The 23,236-nt window shown below is 38.5% G+C and overlaps 1 protein-coding gene across 1 annotated transcript in view; it reads right to left on the bottom strand.

Moving 5' to 3' along the window:
* Positions 1-23,236, bottom strand: part of ATM (ATM serine/threonine kinase) — a 154,116-nt gene that overhangs the window by 17,679 nt on the left and 113,201 nt on the right. Inside the window, exons 57-63 of the mRNA XM_060160330.1 lie at positions 15,416-15,565; positions 13,307-13,472; positions 11,868-11,954; positions 6,983-7,097; positions 6,161-6,224; positions 1,794-1,930; positions 1,582-1,687 (exon numbers count right to left, since the gene is read on the bottom strand). Coding sequence (XP_060016313.1) covers positions 1,582-1,687; positions 1,794-1,930; positions 6,161-6,224; positions 6,983-7,097; positions 11,868-11,954; positions 13,307-13,472; positions 15,416-15,565 — 825 coding nt within the window. The remainder of the gene's footprint in view (positions 1-1,581; positions 1,688-1,793; positions 1,931-6,160; positions 6,225-6,982; positions 7,098-11,867; positions 11,955-13,306; positions 13,473-15,415; positions 15,566-23,236) is intronic.

Below are 23,236 nucleotides of genomic sequence, written 5' to 3'. Positions count from 1 at the left end.
GGTAAGGTATAAGAAATATTTTTTAAACACATAGCAGAAGTTGTAAGAAAGGGGAAATCCTTATGGCCAAAAATTTTCAGTTTCAGAAGGAAACTAAAAACCAGAGAGGTAGATGTGTGAGCTGATATTCTAGCTATCCTGGCAAACTTGCCAATCTCATTAACCTATGAATTTCAGCTATAACATTTGTAAGAGGACTTTAAAAAGGCAGTGGGTAGTAATTAAATGCACCTCCCCTCGTGTCCATAAGGTTGGGACACATTCAGGCTTACACTCTCAGTGAAAGGGGGGTCATCGGTAAAACATTCTGCTGACTAGCACAGGGAGATAATGTGGAAGAATGTCTGTCTTGGCCTGGGAGTCTTCTCTCAGTAAATTTATAGTACTCTTCAGGTCAGGAAACCCTGAAGCCAAGAAATTAAAGAAAGAGTGGTCCTCTGTCAGTGATAGCCCTGGAACTATGACATAACCAGACATAAAACTTTTCTGGAAGGAATTATTCTTAGCCCAGGTCACTCAAGATTCCCATGAGAAGGTCCTACTGAAAATAAGCTCACCTTCTAAAGTCACAAAATACATGGATAAACAGCCCACCAATTACAAAAACCAACATATACAAACAACAGAAACTTAAAGTTAAAAAAAAAAACCCCAACTAGACATCATGAAACAAATAATAGGCAAATCTTAAGAATGATACATACCTAGAAATGGAAAACAATTTTTGAAAGGAGAAACCCAATGAATAGTTTAAAAAGGAGATTACATAGAGACAAGAGAATTCATGAACTAGAAGACAGATATGAAGGCATCATAGAAAGATAAAGTACTGGAAACACAGAGGGCTTAAAAGATAAAGAGAACAGAATGAGAAGGTCTAATATACATTTCTAAAAAATAGTAACCATACTGTGTCTGTGAAATTTGTTCTCCATATCATAACACCTTCATTACTGAGTAACATTGAGTGATCTTACTACTGAAAATCCAAACATATTTACCATGGTATACAGATGGTTACAATTTTAAAGTTATTTTCTTCCTTTTATATATTAATATTTTATCATTCATATATAATATCCGGGAAACAAGTTTTAATTAAAGCTATATCAAAACTAGCAGTATATTTATTTGTTCTAACTCCTACTAAAGAAAAATCTGCCAGCGCTGCTGCTATACTCATGCTGCTTGCATTTTCAGCTAAAGCAAAAGTCAGTGATTCTACTGAAAATGATACAAGTATGCACTTGAGAAGAAAAAATAAACATTTACCTTAGAAGTAGAGCATGACTGACTGTTTATTTCTAAAGTGTGAGAAAACTGTTCCTTGAGACTATCAAAGCATCTTTAGGTAAATGAAGCAAGCATTAAACGTTTTTTAAAAAACACATTAGTTTACTTAGTTCAATATTAATACCTATTTGAAGTATGTGGGTGGGTTAAAAATGAAGGCCAAAATACAATTTCTAAAGGCTGAATTCAAAGGCAATCACATGTTTAATATCACACCCAAGCTTTCCAGCCTGGGAAAAGTCGGCTGAGATTTTTGGGGTCCATGGCCTGTTGTATGAGCAAATTCACCTGTCCACCAACACTGAGCACGGTTCCTTCCTCCACTCCTTTTAGTTTCTCTTGCAGTCTCATCAAGACACGTTCAGCTACTTTGTTGAAACTGTGGTCAATATCACTAATGAAAAAAACACAAAGGTTAATGAGGTGGAACAGTTTAAAGGGCCTTGGGAATAGGAGAATCTGAACAATTGACAACAGATCCTTCCCCAAAAACTGCTCACCTGAGATTTCGTTTGCATTCCTGGTCATCTGCATTTGGAGTGGAGTGGAGCTCACTTTCATCCTCTGGCCTCTGCTGTAAATACAGAGCTTTCAAAGGATTCATTGTCCAGTCAAAGAGAGGATCATACAGGAGGACCTAGATAGAGAGGACATATGTATTAGAAGAACAATGTGTATTTTGATGATGTATTTAGAAACAGTAGAACCAGTATTATAAAAATAATACAGGCCAGTCACATGGTAGTTGACTGGGATGGAGGGGCAAACTTATCACACGTGCTTCATGTTTCCTTGTGGAGGAAACTATACTAACATGATGTTCTCGGATTTTTCTCCCATCTGCATTCATTCTTTCTCCATTTTGGGGGCTGTGACATCCTTTGACCCATGTTTCCTGATTGGGTGAAACTAATCAATTAAAAGCAGACAAGCACTAGTTACTCTTTCCTTCTCCCTCTCCTCTTGATCAGTTCTTCGGTAAGAACATTTGCCAAAGCCCCAACTCTCTGCAGGCCCCAACTCTCTGCAGGCCCCAACTCTCCCTCAGGTGAGCTGTACCAAGGGATATATTAGATTGTGGGAGCTGGACAGCAGTAGCAAGCCTATGTGGACCTTACTCCTAAGCCATATTCTCCAACCGTTGTATCAGTAATAAACCTGACATTTTGATCTCTATGGCTTCTTAAGGCTCTTTCTTTTCCACTCAATTAGTTCCAAATTTGGGTGGAGAAAAAAAGGTATAATTTATTGAAAACTCCTCAAAACCCAAGGTCTAGTGCTATGGTTGGCATCTTGAAATCTACATATGGAGTAGAATTTGAATACTAAAATAACTGGCATGGCCAGAGCAAGTGATTCTAAGTCTTAATTTTAGTAAGTGAGGTCACAGGGATCTTTTTTTTTTTTTTTTTGCGGTACGCGGGCCTCTCACTGCCGTGGCCCCTCCCGCTACGGAGCACAGGCTCCGGACGTGCAGGCTCAGCGGCCCTGACCCACGGGCCCAGCCGCTCCGCGGCACGCGGGACCCTCCCGGACCGGGGCACAAACCCGTGTCCCCTGCATCGGCAGGCGGACTCCCAACCACTGCGCCACCAGGGAAGCCCGGTCACAGGGATTTTTGACCTCGGCAATACAGAACAGCTAACTGCCCCTGGTGTTTATAAGCACATAATTTTTTTTAAATAGGCCTCAGCAAATGCTTACCATACAAGTCTTAATAATAAATGAAGACTCAACTCCAGGAATGCCTGATTTTGCAGGATATTCCAGCATTTCAAAGTTGGAATACTTTCTTGCTGGTGCCTTTTTTGTGTTTCTAGGTAGGTCTGCAGTCTGATACTATAAAATGCCCTTAGCATTACACGTTTAATTCCAGGACAAATACTAGATCAGCAGTACCAAAAACTGGTCATCTGTTTATGCTGTTCTGAGCATCCTCCAGGACTATTAAAAAGTACAGAGGGACTGACTCTGAATATATGTGGTTTGTCCATAAATTTAAGGGTTTCTATGGGACTTCAAATTGGGCACTGACATGGATTTAGACTTCAGGGATCCAAACCAGTTTCACTCCCCAAAGGGACATATATTTTATTAACCAACTAATGAAAAGAAATAGGGGTCTCTATTATAAACAGACTATATGGTCTTCTTTGGTTGAAACAGAGAAACAACACAATTGAATTATTTCAAACCCAAGGGCTTGTGTTAGGAATCATATTTGCAAATTCTGGAATCAAGGAGGAACTGGAGTAATTAAAAAAATATACTTTAGGTTTATTATCAGAACAGGACTGGTTGAACAAAAAACAAGAAAGGAATATAGATTAAGTTAAAGCAGGGTTTCTCAATCTTGGCACTACTGACATTTTTTAGCTGGATATTTCTTTGGTGTGAGGGCTGTGTGTATAGGATGTTTTGTGGCATCTCTTGCCTCTACCCACTAGATGTGAATAGTACCTTCACATCTCCCCCAGCCCCAATTATGACAATCAAAAATGTCTCCAGACATTGCCAACTGTCCTTTAGAGAGCAAAACTGCACTTGGCTAAGAACCATTGAGTTAAAAGGAGAGATTACCTTAGTAGAATGGATAAAATCTTAGAAGACAGGATGGTCTACTATGAAAAAGAAAATGAGATCTTGAAGGCCAGTAGAGACAAATGTACTGAGAAGGAAAGGGAAATGCAGCCAAGTCACAGTGTTCTTAAAGAGGGTTAGGAAGCGAGAAGTTTTAATTGTTATTATATCAGAAACAGTGACTGTGGCTCAATGAAATCTAACAGAGCAAACGTAATGACTACAAAAAAGGAGACTGAAATGACATTCCAGAGGATTGGGATCCAACAAAACTCCTGAGAAGTACCCTGCTAAAGCTGAAGGCACAAAGTCCACAGTGAGGTCAGCTGGGAAGGTTGGGACAACCACACTAAATTATTTCAGGAAATTCAGACAGATTTACAGAGGGAAGATTAAGCAAATCAGTGTAAAACACACAAAGCTTATAAAAGCTTTTAAGTGACACCATTATTGCAGGCGGAGATGCAGTGGCCTGAAACTCCCCAACAGTTTCCATCTTACTCAGTAAAGTCTAAAATCCTCACACTAAGTTAGAAACCCCTAAATAATCTGCCCACTATGACCTCTCTAACTTTATCTCCTACCACTCTTTAAAGAATGAGGCTCACGAGCAATTTGGCATTCAACTAATAAAACTTCTGAAGCCTTGAACGAACTACCCTCTTCTAGCAAGTGTTAACTCAGGACATCGGTACTGAAGGAACCCCCACATCTACCCAGACACAAAAATCCTTTTGACTGAGACTGAACAGAGTAAAATACTGGGGAATACATTAAACTTCTTTGGATCTTAAATTAATTTGAAAAGTCTGGATTTTTTGGTCTTAAATGCAAAAAAAGCAAGATAATTTGATTTTAGACCTTGATTTCTGCATTACTGAGGCATCCATGTTATCATTTATTCTTGCTGCAGCACCAATGGCAAACAAATGACAATATGTATATGGGGAAAAGGGAAAGCTTTTCCAGCCTTGGGAACAGCAAGTTGATAAAGAGTTAACTTTATCAACACACTATTGGGACCCATTTTAACTCTCTTTGTACCAAAAATCCATATCGCCACCAGCAGTCCAAAGGGGCCATAAAGAGGACTTTGGTTCATAAAGGCAGTAGACACAGGACCACCCTAATAGACTATAAATTTCACCCTCCTTGGGATATAGTTCCACCTTGTTGATCACAGGCTTAATGGTTAATGCCAATGAAGCTTTTAAAAAATACAAATGTTCTTGCCTCATCCCTAGAAGTTTAGTTCAAATTTGGTCAACATCAATGTTGTTTAAAAGCAATACAGGTCGGGCTTCCCTGGTGGCGCAGTGGCTGAGAGTTCGCCTGCCGATGCAGGGGACACGGGTTCATGCCCTGGTCCGGGAGGATCCCACATGCCGCGGAGCGGCTGGGCCCGTGAGCCATGGCTGCGCCTGCGTGTCCGGAGCCTGTGCTCCGCAATGGGAGGGGCCATGGCAGTGAGAGGCCTGCGTACCGCAAAAAAAAAAAAAAAATACAGGTGATAGTAAAGTGCAGCCAGGTCCAGCACCACCAGTTAAAGGAACAAAAAGCTGAAAGAATGTAAGGGAGGCATGCTTCAACTCTACTTCCAAGCTTCCCAGTGGAGGACACTCTCCTGATCTCTTGCCCCACATACCCTTTACTAGGATAGAGAATGACTGCCTTGGGTACCCAATTCTCACTTGGGTAGAATTAACGTCATAAGCACTGGAAATTTGCTGGACTTCCTTCCCTTTCTGCCCTGATCAACATGAGGCAGTGATCTTGATGGAGTGTTTATGCCCTGTAGGCCCAAACCCCACTCAGTGGGCTGTTCCCAGGTTAAGACAGCAAAGAGGCACTGAGGTGGCACCAGCAGCAAGCCAGTTTGGCCCTCACTGCTCAGTCATGTTCCTACAGTAACAATGCTGACACTTTGATCTCCATCTGTCTCACTACATGGTTCTGAACCTGGGCATGGGAAAAGGAGATACAACTTATTGATTTTTCTTCAAACTCCAAAGGAAACCATTCTGAAAATAATACCATACAAGGTACCTAAGATGTCAAAATGCTGATGTATGTATTAAAGACTAGAGGTTACTTATAGTGCTGTAACATTCCAAGAAACTTGAGGGGGCTGAAGGCCTCAAGTTTCTAAGCCACTATTTACTCTCCTGCTGCCCAGCATCATCCCACCTCATTAAAACAAAGCACTGATCTTCCAATCAGTGCCTTCCTAACAAGATATACAGTCTATCAGGGAGAGAAATAAAGATTTCCTTATAATATACTTTACCTCTACAATGGTTAACAGGGTTTCCTGAGAGTTTCTCATAACCTCCATGGTTTTCTCACAGCATCTACAAACACATTATAAATATGAATCTTATTATACACCAACATTTTCAACATATCTTTACCTCCTATATACTCATGTTTAGTATGCTGAGACTATTCTTGTTAATAATTCCCAAATTAATATCTCAAAGAGCATAGTACTTGGCAGAGTGGGTTTTCAGTAGATGTTTCTAAAATGAATACAAATATATTTGTGAATATGAACTTAGCATTTATAAGAATAACACAATACTACTATGAAACATTTCTTTCAGTTGATTATTATGGTAATTACAGTTTACTTTGACTAGAATCTGCCCTGTTAAAAGATGAGTATGTAGACTTAAAAAAGAAAGAAAGTTGAGTATGTAGGCCTATGCTGGGAAAACTACAGGGAACTGCAAAGTTCTTTTAGCAGAAATTGGTACCAGATCATAAGCTCCTTTAAGATAATTTATATACCCAAGAATGAGCACACAAGAGAAGTTCTGATCAGTAAACAAAGAGTTAGCGAGGACAAAGGTGTGAAAATTAAAGGCAGGCTGCTTCCAGAGGCAGTAAGGGAGGACAGTATGTGTGTCATATTGGGTGAGGTCCCAGGTGGTCTGAAGGAAGGGGAAATAATTACTGCTTTTACCCAAGGTCTTTTCCTTAGTACTGGTAAAGCACTGGAATGTATAATAATTCTAGTAAGGGTGAACTCTATAATCTATAGAAATCAATAATCCAAATAATTTCAACACCAAAAATCATCTGCCTTACCTTACCCTATTTGACTTACCTTCTGAAGACACCTTCTACACCAGTAATGCCCATCCCATCCACAATATCTCTGGTGAGTCTAAAGGGAACTGTTTCAGGAGTAGGAAGGATTTTACCCTGTTCAAAAGCAACTCCTGAAGTAAAAAATACAGTGAGGTTAGGAGGTCCCATAGCTAATTTACTTTCCTCAACTGGTATGTGAACTTTGCAGAGGCACTAAATAATTTGTCACCAATATTCAATCAGTACTAAAACACACAGTCATTTATTCTGTTTCTGCTCTGCCTGCCTTCTTCATCTCCAGCATTCTCCAGGAGATCCACCTCCAATTTTAAAAAATCAAGTTAAAAAAATTATTTATTGATGTAATTAGAGAATTCTATGTTAAAGGGTGACTTTTAAATATGAGGTAGTGAAGGGTAGAATTTAAAATGCAGAAGATATATATATATATATGTGTGTGTGTGTGTGTATCTATATCTATATCTATATCTTTTATCCACTTTTCCCCAATGGCAACATCTTGCAAAACTACAGTACAATATCATAACCAGGATGTTGACACTGATACAATCAAGATATAGAATATTTCCATCAACACAAGGATCCCTCATGCTATATTAGCCACACCTACTTACTCCCAAGGCCTACCCCTACCCCCTGCTCTTCCAATAATAACTAATCTGTTTTCCATTTTTATAATTTTGTAATTTCAAGTATATCAATGGAGTCAAACAGTATGTAACCTTTGAGGATTAGCTTTTTTCACTCAACATAGTTCTCTAGAGAATCATCCAAAAAATGGAAAGTAAAATTTTCACCTGGTTCTCTTTTATATCTCCTATTTCTATGTTGAAACTATTTCTGTGCTGAGACTTAGCACCTTTTCACTTGTTTCAAACATGTTTGTAATTGCTTCTTGAAGTATTTTTATGATGGCTGCTTTAAAATCTTTGTCAGATAATTCTAACATCTTTGTCACCTCAGTGCTGGCGTCTATTGTTTTTCATTCAAACTGCAATTTTCCTGACAAATGATTTTCAATTGAAATTTTGACCTTTTTAAATATTACATTATGAGACTCTGGATCTTATCTACACTTCTATTTTTGCTGGCTTTGGGAGTAACCACCTTATTTACTGCTAAGTCGTGGTAGAAGACCAGGTTCCCCACTTGGCCTCCTCTGACATCCAAGAGGAAAGGGGGCTCCTTGCTACAGATTGGTGACACGGGAAGTCCAGGCTCCCCACATGGTTTCCACTGACACCATGGGTGAGCTGAAGGAAAAACAAGGTTTGGCATAAGTGATACAGTGAGATAGTCTAATGTTGTTATTGGAGTCCCAGAAAGAGAGGGAAGAATCTGGATTGGTCGTATGACACTACTCTAAGAGAATATAGCAGAAGTGACACTGTGCCAGTTGCAAGCTAACCCTTAACTTCTACTTCCTTCCTCTCGGAGCTCTGAGATGCTTTGTAAGAAGTTCAGGTTACTCTGCTAGACAGAGAGGCCACATGGAGGAGCAATGAAGCATCAAATGTGTAAGAAGCCATCTTGGACACTGGCCCAGTTGAATCCTAAGGTAAATTCAGCCCCAGGTGCTGACTACAGCTGTGTGAAAGATCATAAGTGAGAATTTTCCAGCTGAGACCAGTCAACGCATAGACTATAAGATATAGTAATAGTGGTTTTAAGCTACTAAATTTGGGGTGGTTTCTTATGCAGCAACAGATAATCAAAGAGATACACAGAAAAGGGTACAAATCATCAAAGTCATTCAAGTGTGTGGCTAATTGAGATTTTTAAAATGAACAAACCCATGTAACCAGCATTCCAGAAGCCCCGCCTCATCTCTCTATGAATCACGAAACACCTCTTCAAAGGCTGACCACTATCCTGACTTCCAACACTATAGATTAATTTTATCAGTTTTATATTTTACATAAATGGAATTATACAGTATATATTCTATTGTATCTAGATTCTTTCACTTAAGATTGTATTTGTGAGTCTTCCATGTTGAGTGTGGCTATAGTTCATTCAATCTCATTGTTATATAGTACTTCATTTTATGAATACAATAAAATTCATTCATCCATTCTCCCATCCAAGTACTCACCAGGCCTGACACTGCTTAGCTTCCAAGATCTAACAAGATCAGGTGCGTTCAGGGTGGTATGGCTGTAGACTGTTCATCCATTCTATTTGTGATGGGGGTTGGGGCTGTTTCTAATTTGGGGCTATTATGAATAGTACTACTATGAACATTCTTATACACGTGCGTGCATTTTTACTGCAGTGGAATTGCTGGGTCACAATTCCCAGCTTTAGCAGATAATGCCAAACAGTATTCCAAACTGGTTATACCAATTTACCTTTCTCATTTATAGATGTGTTTAGCATGGCCTGGACATCGGTTGGCATACTCCTATCTCTACCTTGCAGCTTCCATTGCACTGCCCTTTTTGTTCTCATGCAAAATTTCACTCCTCTACTGAGTTCCCACATTCTGGCTCTAACAACTCCACTCATCCTCATATTTATTATAACCCAACATCTAAGATTTCCTATCAAATTCATTGAATGTTGGTGTGGACCTAGCTCACAATCTTCCTCTCTGTCCTAACTCTGGAATTCATTCTGGGGAAAACCATATAATATTCTTGATCTTCTCTGTTCTAATGAAATTCAATTTACTCTCTCTTAGCAAACCACTTAGCAAAAACACATACTATAGGACTTATAATCTCCTAAAACTGTACTTTCTAAGAAATCTTAAATTCTACATTTTACTTAAAACCTCTTCTCCTTCTACCCCTTTATTCGTGTTAAATAATCTTCAAACTCACTGAGATTTCTAGTCTTTTAGTCTCTCTTCCTTCCCTACTCAGCTCAGGGTATAGCCTGCAAAGTTGATTACTCTCACTAGTAACTCAAATCTTCTTGGCCCCTTGTTCCTCCACACTTACCACTTCAAACTAGAACTTAAATTCCAGGGATGCTGAGGGTGCTTGGAAGAAACCATATGATGACACTACAAATTTGGGATTATCACCCTAAAATGCCCCTTAAAATTCTTGGCATGTCTTTTTTATTTATGCCTTTCTAGCCAGCCATTGGTCTCATTTCCATGGTACCCACTTTTAAAATTTTATTGTTCTTTTAAGGCCAATTACCATCCCTCCAATTATTAGCAAATAAACATGCTTTCCAGTTCTCAGAGAAAACAGAATAGCAAATATAATTTCCCTCAAATTCTTTCCCCTCTAGCTGAAGACTTTCCTATTAGCACTCATCCTTTCTTCTCTTGGAGGAAAAGCTAACACGCTTCCAGTGTAAAGCCAACGCTACACCTTCACATACTTCATGATTTCCCTTGCTATTTCAATTATCTTTGTCTCTCTCCTATAAGTATCTCCCATCTTAAGAAAGCAAATGAACAAGAACAAAAAACCCTCAAAAACCAAAAGAAGTGGGGGGAGGGGACCAAATGTTTGTCTCCCATCTCTGCAGCAAATTTCTCTTCATTCTTCCCTTACTTCTAAATTTCTTGAAGAACAGTTCCAGATTCTTAGCCTACACATCCTTAACTTCCATTTAATCCTTGCCTTTTCACAATCTTACTTCCTCCATTCTATCCAAAGTTTACTAAGATTAATTGTTAAATTCAAAGGTCTATTTTCAGCATTCATCTTATTTGACCTTTCTGTATCAGATACTACTGAGCACAGCACTTCTTCCTCCATGAAAATTTATCCTCTCTTGTCTTCCAAGATATCCCTACCTCTACTTTCTATGACTTGTTGGTTATTCCTCATTTTTTTTTTTCTTTTCTGACTCAGCCTTTTTTTTGGCCTCGCTGTGCAGCTTGTGGGAACTTAGTTCCCCAACCAGGGATTGAACCTGCGCCCTCAGCAATGAAAGTGCCGAGTCCTAACCACTGGACCACCAGGCAATTCTCAAGACTCAGCCTTTTTAATGCTGAGATTCCTTACAATTCCATCCTTAGTTCTCGTCATCAAGGATGATGTACAAGATTAGAACCTCCTCTAGTCCAATGACTTCAACTAAAATCTATTTGCTGAAAAGTTCTACATCTCTTACTATGTTCAACATCTTTGCTTTCCTATATATTAAACTGTCTACTTCCCCTGGAAATCCCAATAATACCTCAAAACAACATACAAAACTAAACTCATCAGTTTCTTATTCTCTACAAAACCTGCTGTTTTCCTTAGCTAGAAACTTCAGTTATCTTGGAGTTCCCTCTCCCACTATTTCCACATCTAATATCACTGTTGCAAAATTACTACAAAAATGTCCCCCAAATCCAACTCCTGTTTCATACAACTTTAGTCCAAATCATTTCTTTCATTATCTCATCTAAACTATTATAACATATCCTAATTTGTTTTCCTACTGCACAGATACTGTTCCCCAAATTATCTTTCCAATAATCAAATAAGATTATGTCCTGATTAAATGTATCTTCATTTACTTCCCATTGTTTAACAGATTAAAGTTGAAACTTCTTGGCCTGGCTTTTTATAATCTAGTACCAATCTATATACCTCAAGCTACTCAACTACATGCAAACTTCACTCCAGCCACATTTAATGTCTCACCATTCCTAAAACATGCTACAACTTCATTATTCCTCCCTTCATATCTGCTCTATCCTCTCTCTAGATTATCCTTTCTTTCTTTGAGATCTGGCTTAAATGTCACTCATTATCCAAGGCAGAATTAGCTACTCCCTCCAGCATCACTGTGTTTATGCTTTTTTTTAAACAATATTTATTGTTTTGATCTCTCTCTCATACTTGCAATATCCTGGCAGGCAAACAACATTTCTTGATGACCAAATATTTACTGAACAAAGAAACATATCTTTTGTTACTTACCTAAATCTATATGTACAAGTTCTGCTGACTGCTCATTTATCAAGATATTCTGTACATGTCTATCACCAAGTCCAAGTATGTAACCAACTAGAAAAAAAACAATCTGAAATTACTGATATCATCTATTTTTATAACACAATTAGACATAATTTCAACTAATACCACTGACTCTATATAATTTTTAAGTAGCTTAGGCTTTTTTGCCTACTTGAAGGAAATTATGTACATAACTGGCCATTTTCAGTTTAAGTCAAATCTTGCCAGCCATTTTCATTTATACTGCATTTTACAAATCCTAGATGATTTGCTAAAAAAGTTTTCCATTTACTAATAAGCACATATATTAAAATATTAATACTTCAAAATTGAGTGTGGTTAAAATTGAGACCCATTATTTACCAGGGCCAAAGCAGTGCACTATATACACTCAAATATTTATTGAGTATACTTTTAAACTGAGGCGCCTATGGGTAAATTCTTCATTCTTCAGTGAAACTTTCTTCTGCTTGATGAATTATATTTAACACAAATTAGTCAATAATTCATTTCATCAGTTATATATCCAGGAAAAACTACATTTCTGTTTTTAACACAGATGATAACATGTTTTAAAATTGCTTTTAACCTAATGAAACACACTATAAGGTGTTACAAAAAAATAGTGGAAAGGGTGTCAGGATGCCTGGGGTGCATGGCTAGCTCTGTCATTAACTGGGCCTACTTTCTCGTTTGTAAACTAAATTAGTTGAATCAGATTAATCATTCTCATTGTAGAAAAAAAGAGGGTTTCATTATTACCTAGAAAATTTTCAAAATATACATGTCCTGCCTGATGTATTGTACCTAAGTGATGAAAAGAGTGGTCTTTAATTAAAAAACAATAGATCACTGATATTCCTGTTAGTTCTCATACTCTAAGATTTTGTTAACTGCCCTAACTATTCCAATCTCTCAGAAATAAAAAAAGCCAAAATATATATTGTACACAGAATATTTAAATATATATCATTATTCCTATTCCAAAACCAAAATTCTATTAAACAGAATCAATCTTTGGGTGTTAATATCATGGTATTATAGAGGCTGTATGCAAGAACAATAATAATTAAAGAAAATAACTTAAATGGAATTATCACGAGTTTTATTATTTTCCAAAGAAAATCCCAGAAAATAATACATTGAGGGGAAAGAAAATAAGCCATATTCACTATTAAGCAATGAAGAAAAATAACCAGTCTTTATTTCCCTACCTGGAAAAAAGAAATTCTCTCCTGCCAAAGCTAAGAGCTACATTTAGAAGCTAAGAATCAGGATGAAAAAGAAACACAATGATCTAATGATGAAGATGGTCTGATTAACAAACACCAACACCACCACCATCCCCCTGTAACTCAGAATGTAGGAAGTGCTGAATCTACTAAAATGTATAAGAAGGTTACCAATAGAAGAAGTAGCAACACTCCGAGTATAAGCCAATCGTTTCTCAAACCAAACAGCTGGATCCAAGAATTTTTCCATGCAGAAGTAGCGGAAAACTGGTTGAAAATTTTGGCAAATCTCCATGAAGGTTTCATATTTCTCTTCAAAAGACTTTTTTTGTACATCCTTTAATAGATAAAATATAAAATTATTTTCTGAATATTCTGTTCAACTAATTTAACTGAAGTCTACTAGGAGTTTCAATAGGAAAATAGTATGATAGAAATAAAGGCAATAAAAAGATGAACAAGATATTATCTCTACCCACAAGAAGCTAAAAGTCTGGTCAGGGAAACAATTAATAACAAGCTATAATCCCTTTAGGGTTTTCATGTTAATTTTAGGGGAAGGTGGCATACCAACAGTGACTGTTATCTGTTTTAATTCAATTCTAATTTGAATGATTCTGTAAGCTATGTGGAAGTAAACACAAAAATGCCAAAGGTAGCTCCAGATAGTCTTAGGTATATCCCAGCACTAGGGGTGTGATAGGAAACAGGAAAAAGAGAAAGAATGGAAAAATCAATCCCGGATGGATGGCAAAGCAGCTGACACATCTCAGATCTGTCCTTCAACATTTCCTTACTGTATAATAATTTCCTGAAGCAAAGCACATCTACTTCAAAAGGCTCAATCCTCATCTATGGACTGATACTTCCAAATCTGTATCTTTGGCTCAGGTATCTTTAATAAGCTCCAGCCTGATGTGCCTCTCCAAATTCCCACTCAACATCTTCACTTGGATCATTTCCAAATCCAAACTAATTCACCTTCTCATCTTTGGCAAAACCCAGCCACTTCCTCTATTCACCAACACGGTAAATAGCTTCTCCACCTACTCCATCATACCAACCAGGAAACTGGGTGCCACTGATACTCTTTTTTCATCAACCCCACTTCTAAACAGCAACCAAATCATCTAAGTTTTGCCTCTTTAATATTTCTTATATGAACTGCCTGTTCTCCATTCCTACTGCTATTACTCTTAGTTCAGACTCCGCCTCATGCCTCTAGTCAGCTTTCTCAAAAATATAACCCTCAAAAATATAAGTGTTGTCAGAGTTTTCTAAAATGCCAATCTGATATTACTATCCTTCTCAAGGGTTCTCTATTGCCTACAGGATAGAGTGAAAATTTCTTAACATTTCATAACATTCCATTTTTTGACTAATGACTACTGCTTCAATCTCATCTATTCCTCCTCAAAACCTAAGCCTATGCTATCTATACCTGCCTGTTCATGCCTCCTTCCTTTTTGTTTGTATGTTCCTCTGCTTGGAAAACCAATTCATTTATAAAACTCAGCTCAAATACCATCTCCTCTATGAAGTCTTTCTTGAATCTGATTCTCTCCACTCCTCCCTGTCCCAGGTAGAACTGATCACGTCCTCCTCTGTGCCTACACAGTACCTTTCCATCACAATCCCTATAGTACTTTACAATACGTTTTAAAAAACATATAACAGAAAGCACAACAAAAGAAAAAGTAAATGGATTTTAGAGTTGGACAGACAAGGTTTAAATCCTTGCTCCACTATTTATTAGCTCATTGACCTGGAGTAAGCAAAATTTTCAGAACTTCTTCTCATCTTAAAATGGGATAAGTATGATGGTGATTAGTCATATTTGTGAAGTCTCAGCATAGTATCTGGTAGAGAGGACACATTCAATAAATGTCACTGATTGGGTGAATGAATGTCAGACCAGATGGCCAGTGTGATGTGGCAAATGTCTTTGAATGTCTCTATTTCATAATTTTTTTTTTTTGGTTTTAGTTAGTGTTTTGTTTGTTTTGTTAAGAATTAGCTTACCCCAAACTGGAAGCAAATTTGCATACACTGAATAATGTTAAGTTCTCATAGGACAAGGGTTGACACTTATCATAGTTTAAAAACCTTCCTTTTTCACTCACACACACTTTCATTCTGGTGAGCTTACTTTCTTATACTTACTGTCATTAACAATTACCTGATGAAATTAAAACTTTTTACATTCCATAATATTTGATATCAGTTTTAATAAGCTATTAGATAATCTTGCAATAACTTATATTTTTGAGTGTTACTCACCATCATTTTCTTTTGACACTGATAGGCACTGAAATCCTTTGGCCTGTATCTTTTATGAGCACCACTCTCATTGTTAACAAGAAATTCACCAATAGGGACAGTTCCTGTGCACCATTCAAGAACACCACTTCGCTGAGAAAGGGGAACCACCTGAAGTTACAGATTAAGTATGTTTTGATTATGGAAAGGCATTAAAGAGCATGTGATGATTATTCAACTATCAGAGTCAGTGTGAAGCATTTTTTCAAGTTATACTATTATTTTTCTGTCCATAGGAAGAAAGCAACTGAAAATAAACAAGCTCAAAGAATAAGATTTTCTAGTCTGCTGCATAGACTTCCGAGAACCTGCTCTTCTCTCAATCTCCATGATCCCTGAGAGGTCAATCCTGTTAATTATACTCATCATCTGTGACTGAGCCATACTTAGTTTGTTCCATTTAGCAGAGGAATTAACTTTGCTTTCCTATACTTTTAATGTCAAATTCAAAGAATTTCATTTTGGAAAATATCAAATGTAGTGTCAATTTTAGTATACTTTAATAATTGAAAGTGTATGCATTCTTGCTTCGGAGTCTCGTTAGCTTCACCAAGAGGAAATGTATTCTTAAACATAAAAGCAATTTTACTGGGAAGATTAAAAATTATGACATTTTATAAATATACATAAAATGTAGAAAATAATATAAACAAACACCCTTTTACCTACTAAACAGCTTTATCAAATCTAAGATTATTCATATTTGCTGGGAAAGAGACAAAGCTCTCTTTGTACCCTTCACTGACCTTATGCCCCTCCCTACCAACAAGATGACTGCTAACTTGCTTATCATGTTCCTGTATTTTTGGGTATACAGTATTTTTATTTCAAAGCTATACATACATAAGTAATTGTAAGCTTTAAATAAAGAGTATTTACACTATATGTATGTTTCTGCAATTTGTTTTTTTCTCACTCAACACTGTTTTACCTTAACTGTGTTAGTACATTTAATCCTAAGTCATTCGTTTTAACAACTGTACTTTGTATAAATATGCCACAATTATCCAATTTATACAATCGGAATATTGATTAACATTTACATTATTTCCAGATTTCCCTGAAACACTGCTGCAATTAATTAATCTACTAATGAATATATTTCAGTTTCTCTAGGGTATACACATACCTGGAAATTGAAGAGCTGGGTCGGTCATTCGGGATACGCATCTTCAACTTAGTTAACCATATATTGCCAAGTAACTATACAAAGTAGTTGTACCAATTTATATACCCATTAGCAGAGTTTATTCTATAACCTCCCAATGTATTGTCAGACTTCTATACTTTGTCAATCTAAGAGGTGTGTAATAGTATCTCACTGTGGTTTTCATTTGTATTTTCCAGATTCCCAGTAGAGTATAATCTGATAAGACTTATTGGCTATTCAAATGTTTTCTTCTTGTGAACTGGCTGTTTGTATTCTTTACCTTTTTTCTTACCTGCTTGTCTTTTTATTACTAGTCTGTAAGAGCTATTTACATATTCTATATATAAATTTCTTGTTGTTAGTAGTATTATAACAATCCTTTTTATGTTTAATAAATTTTTTAAAATTCATTTTCTCAGCCACCTGTCTTTACAGTATCTTTAATTCTATATTTTTAATTTTAATGTACTCAAATATGTTTTACTGTTTTATATTCTGTGTCTTAACATGAAGGAGGTCTTTCATTAATTTATTAACTGTATTTGTTGAGAGTCTATTATGTGTTACACATGGTGCTAGGGCACTGAGAATAGAGTGGCAACGAGGCAGATGAAGACCATGCCCTCATAAAGCTTCATTCTGGTGTCAGACGTATACACTAATAGACATTTAATGATGCCAGGTAACAAGTATTATAATAGAACAAAACATACATTTAAAAAAGTGAGTAATAGAGATATGGTCAGAGAAGGCGCCTCTGAAGAGGTAACATTAGAGAAAAACCTAAAAGAATAATAATTCATGCAAAGATCTGAGGGAACAGTATTCCAGGCAGAGGGAAGTGAAAAGCCCTGAAGTGAAACAAAATTAGGATATAGGGAATAAGATGCTTCTGTCTTAAGTCACCACTCCCCCCACCTCCTTGCCTGCACACATACCCCTACTCTCTTCTGCCCACTCTGCCCTTCCCCTGAAATGGTCCTCTACAGCTGTGATTCCAGAGCAGGGCTCATGTTTCTCTCATGGGGGCTCTACCCCAGCTTTTACAGTGTCTGGGTCTTGAACCCTTTACGACTGTCCTCTCTAGATGAGTAGGCTCAGGGCCAGCACCCTGTCTCCAAGATGCCAAAATGAGGCTAGTTCTGGATGAGCTAGCTGGTGGGGCTCAGCCTTAGGAACATACTGCTGCTCAGATCCTAAGGCTAATTCCTGGATGTTCACAGGCCCAGGTCCTGGAGGCTGTAGAACAGAAGCCATGCCCTGAAGTTACTGAGAGGGGCCCCTGCAAAAGGCTTGTGCTTTAAAGCCTTTTTCAGGCTTCCTTCTGCTCTGTGTCCACCCACTCTGATTAAGGGGGTGAGTGGAAGGGCTTGCCAAGGATCATGGACACAGGGTAGGCCCTGGTACCATGGGTTTCAGGCTACTTATCAATTTTCTTATAGGAGCACAGTCAGAGGCAGATGAGGCAGGGCAGAGAGGGCTGGTCCCTCCTTTCCTCTCAAACTCCCTCGGATGTTAAATTGTCTCCAGCAGCGGAAGAAGGACAGTGGCTGTGAATCTCACGCTGTGTATCCTTCCTGAGCCTCTGCTCACTCTCAGGGCCAAGAGGCTCCCAAAATGGAGCCCTTTCTTTAGAAGCAGGGCCATAATCTGAGGAGCAGTGCTGGATTACAGGCATTTTAGTAAGCAACCACTAAACAGGTTCTGGCTGCCTGTTAATGCAGTGAGGCCTCCTAATTGGGTACAGTGAAAAACAAGCTAGAAGAACCCTGGCCCAGAAGACTCTGCTTGCTCCAATAAGTCACAGTGACCCTGTGGGTGACGGCCTTGTGTTGAGGGGCCACTGGGAGTTGGTGCCCAAGCCTCTCCCTATTCTGTGCCCTGGTGGCACTGGAGCTTCTTCCTGCCCTCAGCCTGGGCCTTCCCCAGTGGTGTTAAAGATAAGCATTATTCCTCTATCTTTAGCTCTTTTCATTCTCTAAAAATGTACTTAACACTTTGCATTATAATTGTGTGTCTGTTTCCCCTGGTGAGCTCCTTAAGAACTAGGACTATGTTTTATTACTTTTATATCCCCAGCACCTACTAGAGTATCTAACACAACACTAGGTGTGTAAATAAACAATTATTGAACAAATGAATGAACAGATCTCATAGCCTTTCTAACCGATTTTCCTTCCTGCTTAAGTAGCTCTAAATGCCTTCCTTCCAGAAAACCCAGCCCTATCTTTGAGCTAGCTGTGACCCCTAATGCTTGATCACATTAACATTCTTGCCTCCTAGTATATTCCATCAAAGATACCTTTTCCAAAATTACTCTCTATTAATATCTAGTTATGGGGAAAAAAATCAAACCCTTGCCTTTTGTTAAGAGACTGATCTAGAAAGGACCAGGTTGGTTTTTTTCTATCTCATTTCAGAATTCAACTGTGATGTTGGTTAATGTAAAAACAGTTGAATTCAAGTTTCAAAAGGCAAATGGCAGTGTTTCCTCAGGTACTAAGATTCCCTGGAATAGCCTATTTCATCTGAGTATCTGAGTATTTTGCCTGGGCAAAAAATGATTAATGACTATTTTCTCAAATTACCTCAAGGTACATAGCTAGTACCATCCTAGGTACATAGAAATGAAGTTAATTCATTAAATACAGTGAATGCCTTAGGGAATTACAACTTCTCTCCCAGAATCCTGACTGAGAAGGAAGATATATCACAAAGAAGAAAAATTATTTATTGGCATAAGGCATAATGAAGAATTAAGTACGAAGCTTCTTACTGCACGTAAATATTGTTTATATAAGACTTTGATTTTAAAAAGTGAATCCTCTCATATCTAAGACTTTAGAATAGTTGTTCAATATACTTTCTAAAAATGTAGTTTTGGTAGAGATAAATTAGTCCAGTCACATGAATTCTAGTTATCAGAGGGCTATGTCTCAGCGTCAGCATATACAATAAGAACTTTGTCTTCCTTCATCTCCATGTGATTCTCTCTGATGAAAGGTATCTGGTATGCCTCAATATACAGGTCTCTCCTTTTGAGGTTGTATACTGACATTTGGGTACCAAGAGCTAATTTCAGGAAGTCAATGACCCTTCTTGTTGACACAATGATCACAGGACACCTGAATGCCAGATTGGGAATGACTCCACAGAAGACCTGGACTAGGCAGACTGCTTCCCTGCATACACTATAGAACTTCCAGGAACATTAACTGAAATCAAGAACAACTAGCAATATAGTTATAACATAACTTTCACATTCTTGGAGTAATCTCAAAATAACATATATCTATTGGCCCAGTATTATAATTCTAAACAATAAAGTCAAACCTAAACTCTCATATTAAGTGATTATTTTTTAATATTCAGATGTGTAACATTAAATAACTCCACTATTTAATCGGTAAAATAGTTCTCTGTAAAACTCAGATATTTAAAAAGTCATAAAGTAGAAATAGAGTTTAGTCGTTTCTGCCTTCAAAATATTTTAGATTAGGGCGTTCTCTCTCTCATGCTTTATAGCAATGAACTTTGGAAGCTAAACTGTGTTACTTGCTTGGAAACCTGAGTGGCTTTCTGAAAAAAACAGGGGATCTTAGAGCCCAAACTTTTTGCAACACATTGTATCCCAGTTCTTCAGTCATCATCTATGCTATCTAAAAGTCTGGCATTTAGAGCATAAAAATTTTCTTTCATTCATGTTACTGAATATCTGCCCTCTAAAAACTTCTCAGCAATCGTTAAAGTACCTGCCACATTAAAGTACCTGGACAGTTAACAGCTCATCAACTTTGTCCTATAATTAAGCTAGATCAAATGACAGCAAAGTAATTAGACTGGTGGGTCTAAAAGTACGGTTCCTGAAACACTGCTGCATCAGCATCACTTGATACCTGGCTAGAAATGCATATTTTCAGGCTCCATCCTAGAATTAGAAATTCTAGGGGCTCAGCATCTGTGTTGTTTTTTTTTCTTTTCCCGGTACGTGGGCCTCTCACTGTTGTGGCCTCTCCTGTTGCGGAGCACAGGCTCCGGACGCGCAGGCTCAGCGGCCATGGCTCACGGGCCCAGCCGCTCCGCGGCATGTGGGATCTTCCTGGACCGGGGCACGAACCCATGTCCCCTACATTGGCAGGCGGACTCTCAACCACTGCGCCACCAGGGAAGCCCAGCATCTGTGTTCTAACAAACCCTTCCAGGGATTACGATGCCTGCTAAATTTGAACAGCACTGATCTAAACCACACCAAAGAAGTCCTTCTGCAGAATAGATCTCACAGATCTTTTTTAAACTTTTGCTCTTAGCATTCCATAAGAACTTGTTTTTTTGTTAACTGCTAATAGAAAGCATCAATTATATTAGTTAATATCCTACAAAGTTTCACATGACAAATTTCTCACAAACTTGAAGGTATTATGAAAAAGTGTGCTTTTCTTCATGCTTTCCCACCCCTCAACCTCACCCAACTAACAAGTGAGTTTTACATTTCTATTTCTGTAGGCAATTAAGAAGCTCTAAAAAAGTTCAGTTTTCAATTACAATAGCCTGACTCAATCAGAATTTTGGAGGGTAGATCTAATTTCTTTTTCCCTACTCCCCTAACTATTTGGTGTTTTTAGTTTAACAATTATTTTTATAATTTAAAAAAATGTTCATTTAGGGCAATTCAAAATATACTAAAAAGCAGGTATTACCCATAATCTCATCATACCCAGAGTTAATAGCATTTTTAGGCTTATTCAGGAACTTCCTAAAAGTCAAAGCTATATACTGATTTCTTATAAATGTATATATAAACATCCATTTCAAGGCTATTAATCTATTTTTATGTCATGAACTATATCATCTTCATTACTAAAGCTTTACCATTCGCTTTCATATGATTAGACAGAGTCCACTTTCACCTGTTGCCTTTATCAAAGACATTTCAGTCATTCTCACCGATATATTTTTCAAGATAAACTTTTAAATCATGTTTCCATGATATAAAAATTTTTACTGGAATTTCATTGTCTATGCATTAATTAGAAATGAGCTGACATTTTTCACTGCCTTCCCATTTAAGACATGGGACTTCTCCCTTATCCTAGTTTTCCTTTATTCTTTCTTGCATTAGTTTTGTAATTTTATTTTATACAGTCTTGCATGTTTCTTATTAACATTAATCCTAGGCAGTTTATTCACATTATATACATTATATTATTGTGAAAGGGACTTTTTTCTATTATATTTTTAAACTAGTCTTAGTTGATGGTTGGGATACCTCGAGGTTAAGTAGGGTTAACTCACTAGAGAAAATAAACACTTGTGGTATATACCATTTTGCAGGTTTAAGAAACAGATATGGGGCTATCATAAAAGTGTCTCTGAAAGGTTGCTTCTCTGCTATATAGTAATTATCTTTATTTATATCTTCACAGAAATAGAAACAACGAATAAATAAATAAGCCTTGTTACAGCAGTAACATAAGAATAAAGGGCAAATAGGAGATACAGGAATGAAACCAGAAAGGAACACCTACAAAAAAGAGGCCCTTTGGGGGAAAGGGGGAAGATGGCGGAAGAGTAAGATGCGGAGATCACTTTCCTCCCCACAGATACATCAGAAATACTTCTACACGTGGAACAACTCCTACAGAACACCTACTGAACGCTGGCAGAAGACCTCAGACCTCCCAAAAGGCAAGAACCTCCCCACGTACCTGGGTAGGGCAAAAGAAAAAACTGAGACAAAAGAATAGGGATGAGACCTGCACCAGTGGGAGGGAGCTGTGAAGGAGGAAAGGTGTCCACACGGAAGCCCCTTTGCGGGCGGAGACTGCGGGTGGCAGAGGGGGGAAGCTTCAGAGCCACGAAGGAGAGCGCAGCAACAGGGGTGCGGAGGGTAAAGCGGAGAGATTCCTGTAAGAGGATCAGGGCCGACCAGCACTCACCAGCCCGAGAGGCTTATATGCTCACCCGCCAGGGCGGGTGGGGGCTGGGAGCTGAGGCTCAGGCTTCAGTTGGATCGCAGGGAGACGACTGGCAGCGAGAACACAGCCTGAAGGGGTTAGTGCACCACGGCTATCCGGGAGGGAGTCCGGGGAAAAGTCTGGACCTGCCAAAGAGGCAAGAGACTTTTTCTTCCCTCTTTGTTTCCTGGTGCGCAGGGAGAGGGGATTAAGAGCACTGCTTAAAGGAGCACCAGAGAGCCGCACGAGCCGCGGCTATCAGCGCGGACCCCAGAGATGAGCATGAGACACTAAGGCTGCTGCTGCCGCTGCCACCAAGAAGCCTGTGTTCAAGCACAGGTCACTATCCACACCTCCCTTCTGAGGAGCCCGTGCAGCCCGCCACTGCCAGGGTCCCGGGATCCAGGGACAACTTCCCCGGGAGAACGCACGACGCGCCTCAGGCTGGTGCAACGTCCTGCTGGCCTCTGCAGCCGCAGGCTCGCCCCGCACTCCATGCCCCTCCCTCCCCCCGGCCTGAGTGAGCCAGAGCCCCCGACTCAGCAGCTCCTTTAACCCCGTCCTTTCTGAGCAACGAACAGATGCCCTCCGGGGACCTACACACAGAGGCGGGGCCTAATCCAAAACTGAGCCCCAGGAGCTATGCCAACAAAGAAGAGAAAGGGAAATCTCTCCCAG

Source organism: Lagenorhynchus albirostris, chromosome 9, assembly GCF_949774975.1.
Source record: "Lagenorhynchus albirostris chromosome 9, mLagAlb1.1, whole genome shotgun sequence".
Taxonomy (NCBI): Eukaryota; Metazoa; Chordata; class Mammalia; order Artiodactyla; family Delphinidae; genus Lagenorhynchus; species Lagenorhynchus albirostris.
The sequence above is the reverse complement of the archived record's forward strand: the minus strand, read 5'-3'. Positions and strand labels throughout refer to the sequence as shown.